Below are 14,988 nucleotides of genomic sequence, written 5' to 3'. Positions count from 1 at the left end.
TTTATTTCAAGCAAAATTTATGGGAGCAATGCTGTATTTTCACAAAAGAATTAGTAGATCCTTCTGGTCTACTTCCCTTCCACTGTCGTTGTCGTAGGTGCCACCACCATCACCATCATTATGCGCATCACCACAGCAACCACTATTTATTGTATGTTTAGTGTAGGCCAGGGATTTACATGCACTAACTCATGTAATCCTCATAACAGTATTATCAGAGAGACATTACCACAATGCTACTTTTGAGGAAACTGGAGCTCAAAATGGTGAAGAAACTAATCAAAGCTCGCAATAAAAATAGTATAGTTGATTTACAATGTTGTGCCAATCTCTGGTGTAGAGCAAAAAATCACATTTGTTGGACTCTATTCACCCTTTCAAAAATATCTATTGCTTACCTATTACATGCCAGACACTGTTTCAGGAACCGTGCTCAAAATTCAAAAAGTACAAAAGGGTATACAGGATAAAGCCACTTCCCATCTCATTCTTACCCTCACCCCTACGTGTGCATCACCGTGCAGTTTCCCTTCTAAGCAACTGATGTTATCAGTTTCTTAGGACCTATAACTTCAGATTTGACCTTTTAGGTCAAACATTGGCATGATCAATATTTCCCACCTCTCCTAATAGTCTCAGACTTCTTTGATGAGTTACCTGAAACAATTCAGTATTTCAGGCCCCTTTCACAGCTGGGGGAAAAATGTGTCCTTGGAAAGCCAGATTATGTTTTATCTGAGATGAGGCCACTGCCAAGCAAGAGAGTGAGTTCCTGTAGGCAGCTCACAGTGTCTTTACCTTGAAGCACTTTACTCAGTTTTCGAGGAGGTGATCATCTCCAGCTCTCATTGATCCCCAAACTTAGGATTTCCAGAATGTTTTCCCTCCACCTCTCTGAACTGAAGATTTCTCTATGACCCTCACAGTCATGCTCAACAAGACCTGTGACTTCTTTATGAACTGGGCATCATGACATTTTTTGCCTTTTCCTTTTCACACAATAGTTTTTTTTTTCCAGCTAAACTATTTTTTTATTTTTATTTTTATTGGAGTATAGTTGCTTTACAATGTTGTGAGTTTCTGCTGTATTGCAAAGTGAATCAGTTATACACATATTCACTCTTTTTACAGTTATACATATATTCACTCTTTTTAAGATTCTTTTCCTATATAGGTCATCACAGGGATTGAGTAGAGTTCCCTGTGCTGTACAGTAGGTTCCTACTAGTTATCTATTTTATATACAGTAGTGTGTATATGTCAGTCCCAATTTTTTTTTTCTCTCTCCCTTCCTTGGTAACCAAAAGTTTATTTTCAGAATAGAATCTTTGAGTGCTCCTTAGAGTTAAGGACAGGGGAATTTTGTGTCCATAAGATCTCAAATAATTTCATGAAAATTAAAAAATCAGGACCAGAATCTGCACCGGCTTTAAATTTTTCTTCCTTGGCAATAAACTTCCTCTTCCTCCTTTTTCTAGGGGGTGATTTGAAAGAAGGACATCTGCCTGGTGAAAAAATGCAAATGAAGGAACACAGGATCCAGGGAAGTAGGTTGGTGTGCTGAACAGAAAGGGCCCATGGTCCACACAGCATGAGTCCTGGTTCATCATTTTTGGTTCTTTCTCAAGGATTGTTGCCTGGGAGCTTAGCTGAATATCCACAAATTTGGATTACATATCAAAACATCACTTCTGATATTAGCCCTTGTTAAAATTATTATAGGGTACATTGCTGATTTTCATGTGACATCCTTTTATCATTAAAAAAAAACATAACAGCTCTACTTAGATATAATTCACACCATATAATTCACCCATTAAACATTTTTCTTTTCTGGATATTCTCAAAGTTGCGTAGCCATCACTACAATAACTTCTAGAACATTTTCATTACCTCAGAAAGAAACTCTGTACCCATTAGCAGTCACCCTTCATTTACGCCCAACTTCCTTAGCCCTAGGCAACCACTAATCTACTTTCTGTCCCTATAGATGTGCCTATTCTGGATATTTCATATAAATGGAATCAACTAATACGTGGCCTTTTGTGTCTGGCTTCTTTCACTTAGCAAAATGTTTAAGTTCACCTATGTTGCAGCATGTGTTAGAACTTCATTCCTTTTTGTTACCAAATAATATTCCATTGCTTGGATGTACATTTTCTTCATTCATTCATCAGTGGATGGACATTTGGGCTGTTTCCATTTTTTGGCTATCATGAATAATCCTACTATGAATTTTTGTGTACAAGTTTTTGCATGGACAAATGTTTTCATTTCTTGGTATATACCTAGGAGTGGAATAACTGGGTCATGTGGTAACTCTATGTTTAACCTTTTCTGGAACCACCAGAGTGTTTTCCAAAGCAGCTGCTTCATTTTACACTGCCACCAGCAACGTACAAGTGTTCCAAATATACACATTCCTACCAACATTCATTATTTTGTTTGTTTACTTATTGGCTGTGGAGTCCTCACCACTGGACTGCCAGGGAATTCCTGTTTAGAGTCATTTTTTTTTTCTTTTCTTTTTGGCCGCACTGCACAGCATGTGGGATTTTAGTTTCCCCTACCAGGGATCGAACCTGTGCCCCCTGCAGTGGAAGCGCAGAGACCCAACCAATGGACCACAAGGGAAGTTCTTATTTTGCTTTTTTAAAAAGAAATTATTATAGCTATCCTAGAAGATGTAAAGTGATATTTAATTGTGGTTTTGATTTGCATTTCCCTGATGTGTAATGATATGGAAACTTTTTTTCACGTGCTTATTGACAATTTGTGTATCTTCTTTGGCGAAATATCTATTCAGATCTTTTGCCTGTTTAAAATATAGGGTTCTCTGTCTTTCTGTTATTGAGTTCTTCATCACTTTTTTAATTGAGCAAATAAATATTATAAGCTCCACCCAAAGCTCAATAGTTGGTAAAATTTACCCATGTTACGATGTTATGTAAAGTACATTATAGTATATAAAACGTGGACACCATAGAAGCAACGTTATGATGACTATTGCCTGTATTTCAGAGCTCTGATCCCATTCATGGTATGGACAAGATATTTCTTTTGATCACAGTAGCATCTTGTAAGCTAGTAAAACCCTAAAACACCAATTTATTAGATTTTGTCAAATTTTAAATAAAATATAATACGACTTGCATGTGATTTAATAAATGATTTAGTCATTCCAACAGCTGAAGATAATAAAACTTTCAGCATAAGCAAAGAGAGAAATTTTTATAATAAAATCCATCCATGATTTCAAGTTATAGCTAATTTGAAGTTTTACTTCTATGTACACTTAATTATTGAAAATAAGTAGCAAAAAATTTACCTAAACTCCTACTAGAGATAAACTAGAGGTGAAAACCACCTTCTCTTCTTCTTACAAAGTTTGGTATCTTGCACAATAGTAGTGACTAAAATAAATGGTGCCAAATTTTTAAAGAGAGTCTTGTTTAATTCAGAATATAATTAAAATCTCATGTAGCTTTATTGGTTTTAGTATCCAGCAGAGAGAAAATATTGAAACTCCAAGAGATTTTGAATTAAATAGCTACAACAGTTTTGTTTTATTAGTTCTGACTGGGTGAAAAAAAATTATAAGGACAACTTTGGAAAAATCTAGTTCTTTTAGAGCCCCAAATGACTTTTAAAACAATAAAACAAACTATAAAACCTACACAAGTGATATTAAAAATTATGTAGTTCAATGAATGTGACATTCACAAATGTGGTTGTAATTTTTTTTTAACTATAGCAAAATGAATGTGGATCTGACGACTGGATTTAGAAGACATGGTGTTATATAGCCTAACAGAATTAAGTGCTTCAATTTGCTGGTTAGGATTATGTAGCTGACGTGGAATGTACCAGTGCCGTATAAGATCTCCATCACTTCACAGGGTCTGTGGCTAAATCAAAGAAAGCAATGATGCTTCCTTTTCCTATATTAGTGATTATTTCCTCAGTATTTTAATATATACTTTTGGAACGTTTGTAGATGTAGATCTTTTTGGCTGGTGGCTGAGTCATGCACAGAATAAACTACAAACTCATACCATTGATGAAGATAGAGGATGAAGGCTGGCTAGTGATTTACTGTAAGGGCATTAAATGAACTGGAGTAATCATCTCAATTACTTGCTAGGTAGAAGGGGCAAGGGAAAAGGAGAAAAACAAAGATGAGGGAGAAACATTTTGTGAGAAAATAATAACCACAGTTATCTGCGTAGTTTCCTGAGGTCCCAATCTTTGAAGAGCCAGACATAACTTCTGAAGTCCTTTAACATAACAACTGTCCCCAATCCTGTCTCTGTCCTTGGTACACAGATGAACACACTTCACTTTCACAGTCTTCTGGCACCTGCCTGAATTCTCCATCAGGCCATGTGAGGAGAATTATGAATGATGGAGGGGGCATAACATCAGACCAGACCCCAGAGAGACCAATGATTTACAAAAGGCCCTCCACAGATGGTTTCCAGGAGGAATGCACTACCTGAACTTGTATGCAGACTTAACAAAAAATTCAAAAAACTTTTACCTTTTAAAAAAATGGAGACAATGTTTTTATTTTTTGGCATATAAATTTATACTTACTTTTTAAAGTTTTTCTATTAAAAAATTTCAAATCTACAGAGAAGCTGAAAGTACTGCAATGAACATCTGTATACTCTTCACTTAAATTCACAAATGAATAATTTTCTAATTTGGTTTATCTCCCTCTTTACATATACACTTACGTATATACTTGTGTATGTGTATCAATTAGAAAATGAGTTGCAGATTTCATGACCTTTCACACTCAAATACCTTAGCTTGTACCTCCCAGAGTAAGGACATTTCACCCACAATACCAATATCACACCTAAATGAACACTACTTTAATAATGCCATCTATCATACAATCCCTATTCAGTTTTTCCCTGTTAACCCCCTAGATGTCTTTTAGAGCTTAAAAAAAGAAATCCAGAATCCAATCAATCGGGGTGACACTAAGCGACCTTGTGAAAATCCTCATGCCCAACAATGCTTCACTTGATGGTTGTGGAGTCTAATGATTCTTGAATGAATTATTACATTTTCTGATTTTATCACTCTTTCTACATTCTTTAGCTAGCATTCTTTCAGCTTTACCATCTACCATCCCTTTCTCTCTCTGAGTATCACTATGGACAGTAATATTATGAACTCATAATCCACAGTTTTGATGCTTAAATTACCCCAAATTTGGCCAGTGGAAGACCCTGCAAGCGGGTTCCTGTTTTCTGTATGTAGTTTCTGGCACAAGATGCCTGGAGCTCACCTTGTACTTTTCCTGCCCCAGACCTAGAATCAGCCACTCCTTCAAGGACCTACTTATACTATGCAGAGGTCACACATCCACACGGTTCAATTCTCCAAACAGTCACAAAGTGTACAGTACATTCTCCTTCCAACTCCACCTCTCTCTTCATAGACAGCCAATGTTGTTAGGTTTTTGTGTATCCTTCCAGAGATAGTTTGTATAATAAAGGCACAGATAGTCTTACCTTCTCCCAACATTTAACTGAAAAGATAGCATATTACACTTGCTGTGTTTGTCTGTGCTTGTAGCTCTGGTCTGTCATCAGATTTTGAAAAATGCCTATGACCACAACCCCAAAGATTAGAAACTTTAGGCTAAGATCTGAATGTTTCAGATGAGAAAAGCTCAGGGAGGGTGACCTTAAAACTTGTGTTGAGGACACTCACATGCTATTCTGGACTTGAAATGTTAGTTCCTCTCTAGGCTCCTTGACACCTACTCATTTTCCAAACATTACTTCCTTGGGGAACCCTTTCCCTTCCTTAACACATCTCCCTCCCCCAATTAGGTGATGTCCGCTTGTTATAAGGTTTCAGGCCATCACATACGTCTCCTTCCTACCACATACATAAGTCACTGTATTAAAATTTGTTTCCTGCCACTGCGAGGACAGGAACTACATCTGTTCTGTTCACTGCTGGCACACAATAGTTGCTCAACAAAAAAAGTGCGGACTGACATTTGAACTTAGACCATCCGGCTTCCAGCCCACTTTTCCTACTGCCTTCCCGCTGCAGTCGGAGAAATAATCCCAAGATGTATATAAAAAGTCTCAAAAGAAAAAGCCGGGAAATTTTTCCATTTCCACGATTAATGGAGGACCTTGGCAGAAACAGCTCACCGCGAGGTGTGACGGCCGCAGGAGGGCGTCAATCAAGAAAATGCCCCCTTGCCCCGCAGGCGAGTGGAGCTACACAGAGCCGAGGCCACGTCGGGCTGCGTCTCGGCTTCAATAGAAAACACGTGCAAACAGGGAAAGCGGGGCTGCGCGCAGCTGCGATCCCCCAGGTCCCGGGGATACGGGACATGGAGCAGCCCTCACCGGGTCAGAGAAGACTGCACAGCTTCTGCCTGGCGCCGCAGGTCCCAGGCCTTTCCTTGATTCCTGCCCGAAGGAACTTCTGCCAGCGTCCCCGGGGGAAGTGGCTGAGTCCCGGGGCTCACAAATGAAACGAGCTGGATAGGCCAAGAGTCTGGAGCACCTGAGGTCTAATCATCCTTACCCTACTGGGACGCAGGCAAGGGCCGTGGATGTCTCTCCTCGGAGTCACCCCAGGAACCCAGGGCACCTCTCCCGTTGAGAGCACTCCGGAGACGTCCGGGACAACAGCCAATGCTACCGTTACTCCTGGGAGCGCGCTGACCACGGAGGGTGCTCTCAGGCCTGCGAAGGCGCGGCCCAACCAGTGGCCTCTACGCCTGCGGGTCCCGAGTCCAGTCGCCCCTTGTCAGGGCCGGCTGCCGCCACCCCGGGCCCGCGCCTGGACCAGTGCTCCAGAGTTTCGGCGGAGATGCCTCGCCGCAGGGGCCAGGGCCACTTGAGTCCGCCTTCCAGGCAGCTGCTTGCCTCCCGCCTAGCCCGACGGACGCGGCCCTGGGCTTCCTTCGAGGGCGTCCGGGGCCAGGATGCCTGGAGCCCCGAGCGTCGGCGGCGGCCGGACACCGGGGCGCGGGGTCCTCAGAGCCTGGGAGCGAGCGCGTCCCGGGGGCGGGGAGCTCGGCCGGCGGGGGCGGGCCAAGGGTGGGGGCGGGAGGCGGCGCCCGGGGCTCCGCGCCATTGGCCGCAGGGCTCGGCGGCAGGAAGGGGCCAGAGAGCGCGGCCCCACCCCGCGGCCGGCAGAGCCTATCGCCGGGAGCGCGGAGCGCGGATAAATGTAGCGCCGCGGCGCGGGCCGGCAGCTCTCCGAGGGGCCGGAGCGCGGCGGAGCCATGCAGTACCCGCACCCCGGGCCGGCGGCGGCGGCGGCGGCGGGCGCCGTGGGGGTGCCGCTGTACGCGCCCACGCCGCTGCTGCAGCCAGCGCACCCGACGCCGTTCTACATCGACGACATCCTGGGGCGCGGGCCCGCCGCGCCCACCCCCACGCCCACGCTGCCGTCCCCCAACTCCTCCTTCACCAGCCTCGTGTCCTCCTACCGGACCCCGGTGTACGAGCCCACGCCGATCCACCCCGCCTTCTCGCACCACTCCGCCGCCGCGCTGGCCGCCGCCTACGGACCCGGCGGCTTCGGGGGCCCTCTGTACCCCTTCCCGCGGTCGGTGAACGACTACACGCACGCCCTGCTCCGCCACGACCCCCTGGGTAAGGCGGCCGGGGTCATGGCGGGGCCGAGGCGGGGCGGCGGCGAGGAAGGCGCCACCCGGCAGGTGGCAGCGCCCAGGAGGCGGCGGGGGCGGAGGGGGAGGCAATAGAAAGTTGTGGCAAAAGCGATTGAAGAGCGGCTGTCGGGCGCGCGCGGGGGACGGCCGGCGCGGGCCCCGGCGGCGCGCAGCCCAGACTGACCGCACCGTGACTCAGATTGGGTTTCCTGCACCTTGCAGGCGTCGGGGCGCGCGGGCCCGGGCCGGACCTCGGGCGCTGCCGCAGGGGGCAGCGGCTGAAGGAGTCCCGGGGGCGCGTGTGGCCCAGGTGGAGCTCCCTTAGCTGGAGGGACCGGGAAGGGAATGCCAAGGCTCCCCGGGCCGCCCCTGTGGGGCAGGGATAGCTGCCTGGCCCGGGTGGTGACGGGGCTGGACCTGGTTCAACAAGCTTGTGCAGTGAAAGAGCCTGACCCTTTCCGTTCATACAGGAAATCTTGAGTTCTCGATAGGAGTAAATCTGGTTTCAGAAGCTGTTAAGTGTTTTCCTGGCTGCATGAAGCAGACCCTTCCCCCGGAGTAGTGCACGCTGCTGATTATTTTATCGACATCCTCAATACAGACAAATTCAGGAAACACTCGACTTCTGATAGCCGGGATCCGTTTTTCTGATATTGTTCATTTCCTCTGTGTGGGATGTGACTTTATGGCAGCTAAAATAACCAGTTGCTTCCTTTTTTTTTTTTTTTTTTTGAGGCTGTTTTGCACTAGTCTGAATCCTGACGTAAGCAAAATCTCGAAAAAAAAACATTGCCAGCTTTCAAAGCGTTTAGCGCAGGCCTGCAGACCCACGGACAGACGGACGGACTGACCCACACGTCTTTGCAATAGGAAGGGTAGCGCGGACACATTGGCCGTAGAGAGTTTGCGGGACTTGTCCCTTAGTGAGCGGCCTAAGAAATAAGCCACCCGTGATCCGCGCTCCGAGTGGCCCTTTGTGCCTCCGGCATTTGAAACCCGGGATAAATAAAACGGGGCTCCTTGCTTTGGGTCACCAGGGTTTTAAATCAACTCTCAGTTATTGGCAACTTCTGCAGGCACCCTGTAGACAACTAACATTTTAATTAATTGACATTTTATTGTCATCTTTATTGTGGTGTGGTCCCTCGCTCAGTTCTCCACCTGCCCTTCTCATCGATAGAGAGATTTTGAGGGGATTATGTTTTTTTTTTTAAGTTATTGTGATTTTTATTCCATCCTCGAGGGTTTGATGCCTCAGGCCAGGTGCGGCTGTTTGCCTGCTGGGGCCCGAGGGGAACCCTCAGCTGGGCCGGGCCTAGGGGCGAACGATTTCACAGAGCGAGCCCTGGGTTTCCTTGGGTTACTGCTGGGACTGCGCAGGAGGAAGCAAAGGGTTTTTCGAGATAGACCAACAGGAAACACATTGACGGAAATGTTGCCATAGCCCACGGGGTGGCTTTAACTGGCCGCCCCCGCCGCCCGGGTGTGAAATCAGAGGAGGCCCGGCGGCCTCCAGCCAGGATTGGAAGCTCCACGCGCGCTGATGCTTGTGCCCCGACCAGGAGGACTTTCCTTGTAGCCAGGCCGCCGGCACCTGGCAGCAACGCCTTGGCTAGTGTGACAGACCCGCTCCTCCCCAACATAAAGCACACAGGAGTATTTGGAAGGTGCCGTTCACCAAGGGAGAGGACCTCTCTGCAGGTTCTCTAGGCTAAAAAGGTTTATAAATTCCGAGAGCGACTGGTTAAAGAGGGTCATGGTATTTTAAGCTCAACCTACAGTCGGTGTTCTTTTGGGGATCAGAATGATTGTATCTAGCTCTGGGTGTGATGGTTGTGTGTGTCTGTGAGTGTACAAGTGTGCATATGCAGTGTAGGTGACTTTGGGTGTTCCCGTGTCTCTGGGTATGATGTGTATTGGTGGGAGTCTGTTGGGTCCATGTCTGAAAGGGTAAATGTGAATGTGTCTGGTTGAGTATCCTGTAGCCTCCTCTCCCGTTCTTTGTCACCCCCAGTGCAGGCAGGTCTGGGGTGGGCCAGGTCGCTTCAGGGCCCTCACTAACCATCGCTTTTGCCCGCAGGCAAACCCCTGCTCTGGAGTCCTTTCCTGCAAAGGCCTCTGCATAAAAGGAAAGGCGGCCAGGTGAGGTTCTCCAACGACCAGACCATAGAGCTGGAGAAGAAGTTTGAGACCCAGAAATACCTCTCCCCGCCCGAGAGGAAGCGTCTGGCCAAGATGCTGCAGCTTAGCGAGAGGCAGGTGAGCTAGCTCGCCGGGCGCCCGGCGGCTCCTGGGGCGGGGTCGCGGGGCGAAAGGGAGACAGTGGAGCCACCGGGAGTTCTGGCGCGCCTGGAGCGCTGGTTGGCTCCGTCGCTCCTGACCGGCTTCTCCCACCTCCCCAGGTCCCTCCGGATTCTGGGCTCCTGGCAAATTTTCTTTCTGTCTTTCCTGTAGGTCAAAACCTGGTTTCAGAATCGACGCGCTAAATGGAGAAGACTAAAACAGGTATTGACATGGCTCTGTTTCTATGGAAATAAATATTTTTATCATGTTATCTCAATGCGAGGCCTGTTATAGCTTGTATGCAAAAGTCATTTGAGGGACTATTTAACCTCTTCACCTTGATTAAAAAGGCAAATAGTCCTGCTGAAATGCAGGATGAGTTGTTCAGGCGGCAGTAATGCTAAAAGCACCTAATGCAGTTCCTATATCAATTATGCTTGGGTTTTCACACACTGGCTAGTAAAACTCCCAGCTAATTGTTTTATAAACCCCATATGTTGTTTATCTAATTAACGCAGGAAAGATAAAGTAATTGACAGTAAATGACTTAAGCAGTTATCTTGGGGAGAAAATTGTTTCTTTTATTTACACAGCCATAATAAAACTAGGCAGAGCTCAAGGGTAAATATAAGGAAATAAACACCTTTAAGTCTTGTTTGCACTGTTTTTTAGAAGAATTAAATATCAAAGAGTTAAAAAATTATTTTCCCTCTAATACTAGCTCTTAAAATGAATATAAAAACAGTAAGAGAATATCCATGCCTGTTTGGAAGGCAGCTTAAACTTTCTAACAGTCTTTCTTCCAATGACCTTGTTACGCAATATGTGATAAAAAGTAAAGGCTAATTCAGTTTTTAAAGACAGCTTTGTTGACTTAAAGCTAAAGATTTGTTTTTGATGTCCTAATTTGGATGTCTTCTCCAAAATTATCTGACAAATGCTGAATTTTTCATTTGACAGTTATGTACAGTTTATAATAAGATATTTTTGAAACAATAATATGAGTGGGGAAATGGAAAGCAATGTGCATTTTAAAATTTAGCGATCATAACTTTTTCATTAAAAACAAGTGTGTCACAAAGAACACTTTGAAACAGAAAATAAAATTCCCATAATTTCATTGTTCTAGCACAATTTAAAAATTTTCAAATTCCTTCTCAGTATCTGACCTTGTGACATGTTAGATAGTTGCAAGCTTGGTGAATCTATTATTCTATAGTCTTGCTTTAGGAAAAAAACCTTAGCAGTATATCATAATATTTCCTTATAGTGTTTATGTGTATTTTAGACAAAAGCAGGATTAAAAATTTACTAATTTATTTAGTTCTTGGTCAAAAGTAGTTTCCCAGGGAAAATAGTGGGTCCTATGTGATATGGGAATATTTTCTAGAAATTTCCTCCAGATTTTAAGTAAATTATAGTTGTCTCCCTTTCCAGTTGGCAACATTCTTCCAGTTCTGCATTTTTTTCTTTCCCATGATTATGCAGCTTGCTACACATTTATGTGTGTATATGTTTGTAAACTTACTCTGGAAAATGCATAAAAAAAGGATTCAGTCTAATAATTTTGAAATTCCATCTTTAATTCACTATTTAGCATTCATATTTTTTAAATGCCTAGCAGAGTTTGTTAATTGGCAAGGTTTAAATATTTTAAGAATAAAGATAGTGCGTTTCTGTAGTGATCCAATTTCTTTTTCTCCCTAAACTTTTAAGAACCTCAAGACCATGGGTCTGGGCTTCATTTGACATAATACATTTACAGTTATATTTGTGATTGGTTGTTCTTATCTGGCAAGAGTATAATCTTTCTCTGATATGACAGGAACTTTGCTTCTTCCAAAGTGAGAAAGAAGCACAAGTATGTATGTTCTGAATAAAATATTATACCTGAAAGCAGTTGATAAACTAAAAATTCAAAAGATGGTGGAAGATGAAAAGACATTTGATTTATGTCTCTCACTTCTCCATATCTCATGATCCCACCAATCTCCATTTTCATCCTCTTCATTCAGGAGAACCCTCAAAACAATAAAAAAGAAGAACTGGAAAGTTTGGACAGTTCCTGCGACCAGAGGCAAGACTTGCCCAGTGAACAGAATAAAGGTGCTTTGGATAGTTCTCAGTGTTCACCCTCCCCTGTCTCCCAGGAAGACCTTGAATCAGAGATTTCAGAGGATTCTGATCAGGAAGTGGACATCGAGGGGGATAAAGGCTATTTTAATGCTGGATGATGACCACTGACATTGGCATGTTCAGAAAACTGGGCTTTGGAATAACATTTGCTACAGAAAATCTCCAAAGATGAACCGGAAAACTATATGAGAAAGGGAATAAATTTGGGGTATTCTGAGAACCTAAAATATGTGGTGCACTGGTTAAATAACAAACTCACATTGAAACCTTAATTTTGACTTAAATAGTTTATGAACTGATTTTAGATTGTATGATAAAGGGACTCTTCACTGATTAAATTCACCCCCTTTTTAAAAAGTAACTTGTTTTTTTCTATTTATAAAAAATAATTTTGAACCTTTTTTGTTAAATTTTTAAGTTATAACTTTAAAGATTTTAATAGGAGTTTCTTGAATGATTTTTCTATGATCTGTTTCTACATCCCATTTAATGGAAAAATAAAGGGACATCCCAGATCCAGAGGTATGCCTTGGAAAGAGGGCCCACAATTCAGGCAGCCTTTGAATATTTTAAAGGAAACATTCCTTACTCTTGTATTACATTCTTATACTGTTGCCTTAAATCCAAAACCACCTCAGAGCTCTTGTCTCTGGGCATGTATGTGTTCGTTTTGCCAGAGAGATATATGATCATTATACATTGATAATCTTAAATGCTTGTTTTGCACTATCACTTAGTACCTGTTTGACCAAGGCGTTAAGGGGATAGTTCAGTTCAAGCAGAGAAACTGATTCATCAGTCACTAAAATTAATCACAGGTGAACTAGAAGTAGCAAATTAATTAAATGTAAGTAGACTGTAGATATTATGTTTTATATTAAACAGTGTTTATAATGTGTGTATATATAATTCGCTGTAAAAAAAAAACAAAAAACCAAAAAAACATGGCCAAAATGGTTTTTTTTTAAATGAGTAACTTGTCTATGAAATAAATCCGTCGGTGGGACGACTGATCTCGTCGGACCTCTCATTCTTTGATTAAAACAAACCCACACCTTTTCTTACAGCGCCTGGGGTGCCTGGCGCGATGCTTGGGGCGGGCGCGGGGGCTGGGGCGCGGGGTCGGGCGCAGCGGCATGTGGCAGGGCGTCTCGCCGGGGCTCCTGCGGCTCCAGGCTCCTGGCGTCCCGGGAGCGCGGTTCTGGGCTGCCGCCGGCGGTGAGCCCCTGCAAGGTAAATGTGGGCCTCTCCCCGGGAGTTTGCTGGGGGCTGGCGGGGGGTGGGGGGTGCGTCTGAAGGAGCGGCGAAGGCTCCCGCCCGCGGACCCCGAGCCCCGGGTGCCCCGGGCGGCGGCAAGAGCTGCGCCGCCGCCTCCGAGCGCGGGGCCGCCGAACGCCATCGATTCACCTCGGCTGGCCGGGCCGGCCCGGGCCGCCGTCCTTGACCCGCGTGAGTCAACACTGCGTCAGCCTTTGGCTGCCGAGCCCGGGTTGGGGGTCCGCTTAGGGGGACGTGGGGCCCTGGCCCGGAGGCGGGGGCGGGGGGCGGGCAGTCGTTTGTGCCGAGACAGCGGTTCTCACTCCTCAGCGAGCTTCAGAATCACCCGCAGAGCTTGCTGGAACGCACTGCCCGCTCCATCGCCAGAGTTTCTGACGTGGGTAGGTCTGGGGTGGGCCAGGAAATCTGCACTTCCAACAAGTGCCCAGGGGGTGCCCAACCTGCCGGTCTGGGGTTCTGAGGTACTCCCTGTGTGGAAGAAGCAGGTGGGACCCGCGTTCTCCCCTCCCTCCACCTTCTCCCTTCCTCCCGGCAGTTCCCGCCAGGGTGGGAGCAGGATGCTGGCGGCTTTGAGCAGGAGGAACAGGGAAAGTGGCAGAAGGTCTGATGGTTGGGAGAAGGGAGCGGGGTTGAGGAAGAGGTATTGTGAGCTGGTGAGGAATGAAGTGCTGAGCTGAGCTGCGGGTGGGTGTGGGGCTGAGAGAAAGGGTGGGCTGAAGTTTCTGACCCGCCCAAGTATTGCGAGATCTGTGAGGAGAGAGGCCAGAAATCTCTTCCTCAGGTTGGGATTGACATATACCCACTACTATATATAAAGTAGATAACTAATAAGGACCTACCGTATAGCACAGGAAACTCTATACTCAATACTCTATAATGGCCTATATGGGAAAAGAATCTAAAAAAGAGTAGATATATGTATATGTATAACTGGCTCACTTTGCTGTACACCTGAAACTAACACAACATTGTAAATCAACTATACTCCAACAGAAATTAAAGAAAAGAAAAGAAAAGAAATCTCTTCCTCTAGCCTGGGCCTCCATGGAGGCCTCCAGTTGTTGTGGAGTTGAGTGCCTCTGGGCTGAGGTTTGCCCCTGGCCTGGCTTGACCAGGGCTGTGGCTTCCCAGACATGAGCCCTCAGATGAAACGAGTGAAAAAGTCACTGCACTTAGGGGGTTGTCACATCCTGCCTCCTTAGATTCCAAGAAGCCCCCTGGAATTACCAGCGAATTTTAATTTCTGAGAGAATTTGTACTGGGTCCTGAAACAGAGAGGTGTACACTGGCCTGGAAGTTTAAAGATTTCGGTTGCAGTTTTAGTTCTTCACCTCAGTTCTTTCAACTATTGAATGAAGATGGTCTAGTTGATCTACATGACCCCTACCAGCCACCCAATTCCCAGCTTAGTTCTCCTCAATGTTGGAACCCAAAGTAGACATCCAGTGAGAGGGTTTCCTTTCCCCTCAACTGTAGGCTCCAGGCTCCCTGACCCTGCCTGACAGGTTTCATCAAGGTTTCAAAGGTCATAGTCAGTCTCATTTGAAAAGAGGACTGTCTGTATCAGAATTTGGGGAGAAGGGGAGGCTTGTGGGCCTAATATTGGATTAAAGCAATCCTGAAATCAG

At 45.3% G+C, this 14,988-nt stretch overlaps 1 protein-coding gene across 1 annotated transcript; it reads left to right on the top strand.

Moving 5' to 3' along the window:
* The first annotated feature begins 7,242 nt into the window (after positions 1 to 7,242).
* Positions 7,243 to 13,095, top strand: HHEX (hematopoietically expressed homeobox). Its single transcript, XM_057735842.1, has 4 exons — positions 7,243 to 7,646; positions 9,744 to 9,922; positions 10,118 to 10,168; positions 11,962 to 13,095. Exons 1-4 carry the CDS (start codon positions 7,274 to 7,276, stop codon positions 12,178 to 12,180), a joined length of 822 nt encoding a protein of 273 aa, XP_057591825.1. The 5' UTR covers positions 7,243 to 7,273; the 3' UTR covers positions 12,181 to 13,095.
* The last annotated feature ends 1,893 nt before the right edge of the window (positions 13,096 to 14,988 follow it).

This window comes from Hippopotamus amphibius, chromosome 5 (genome assembly GCF_030028045.1).
Source record: "Hippopotamus amphibius kiboko isolate mHipAmp2 chromosome 5, mHipAmp2.hap2, whole genome shotgun sequence".
Taxonomy (NCBI): Eukaryota; Metazoa; Chordata; class Mammalia; order Artiodactyla; family Hippopotamidae; genus Hippopotamus; species Hippopotamus amphibius.
The sequence above is the reverse complement of the archived record's forward strand: the minus strand, read 5'-3'. Positions and strand labels throughout refer to the sequence as shown.

Coding starts and splice junctions, on each gene's coding strand:
- HHEX (XM_057735842.1), top strand. CDS start 7,274: ATGCAGTACCCGCACCCCGGGCCGGCGGCGGCGGCGGCGGCGGGCGCC. Junction 7,647..9,743: donor GCTCCGCCACGACCCCCTGG/GTAAGGCGGCCG, acceptor TTTTGCCCGCAG/GCAAACCCCTGCTCTGGAGT. Junction 10,169..11,961: donor AATGGAGAAGACTAAAACAG/GTATTGACATGG, acceptor CTCTTCATTCAG/GAGAACCCTCAAAACAATAA.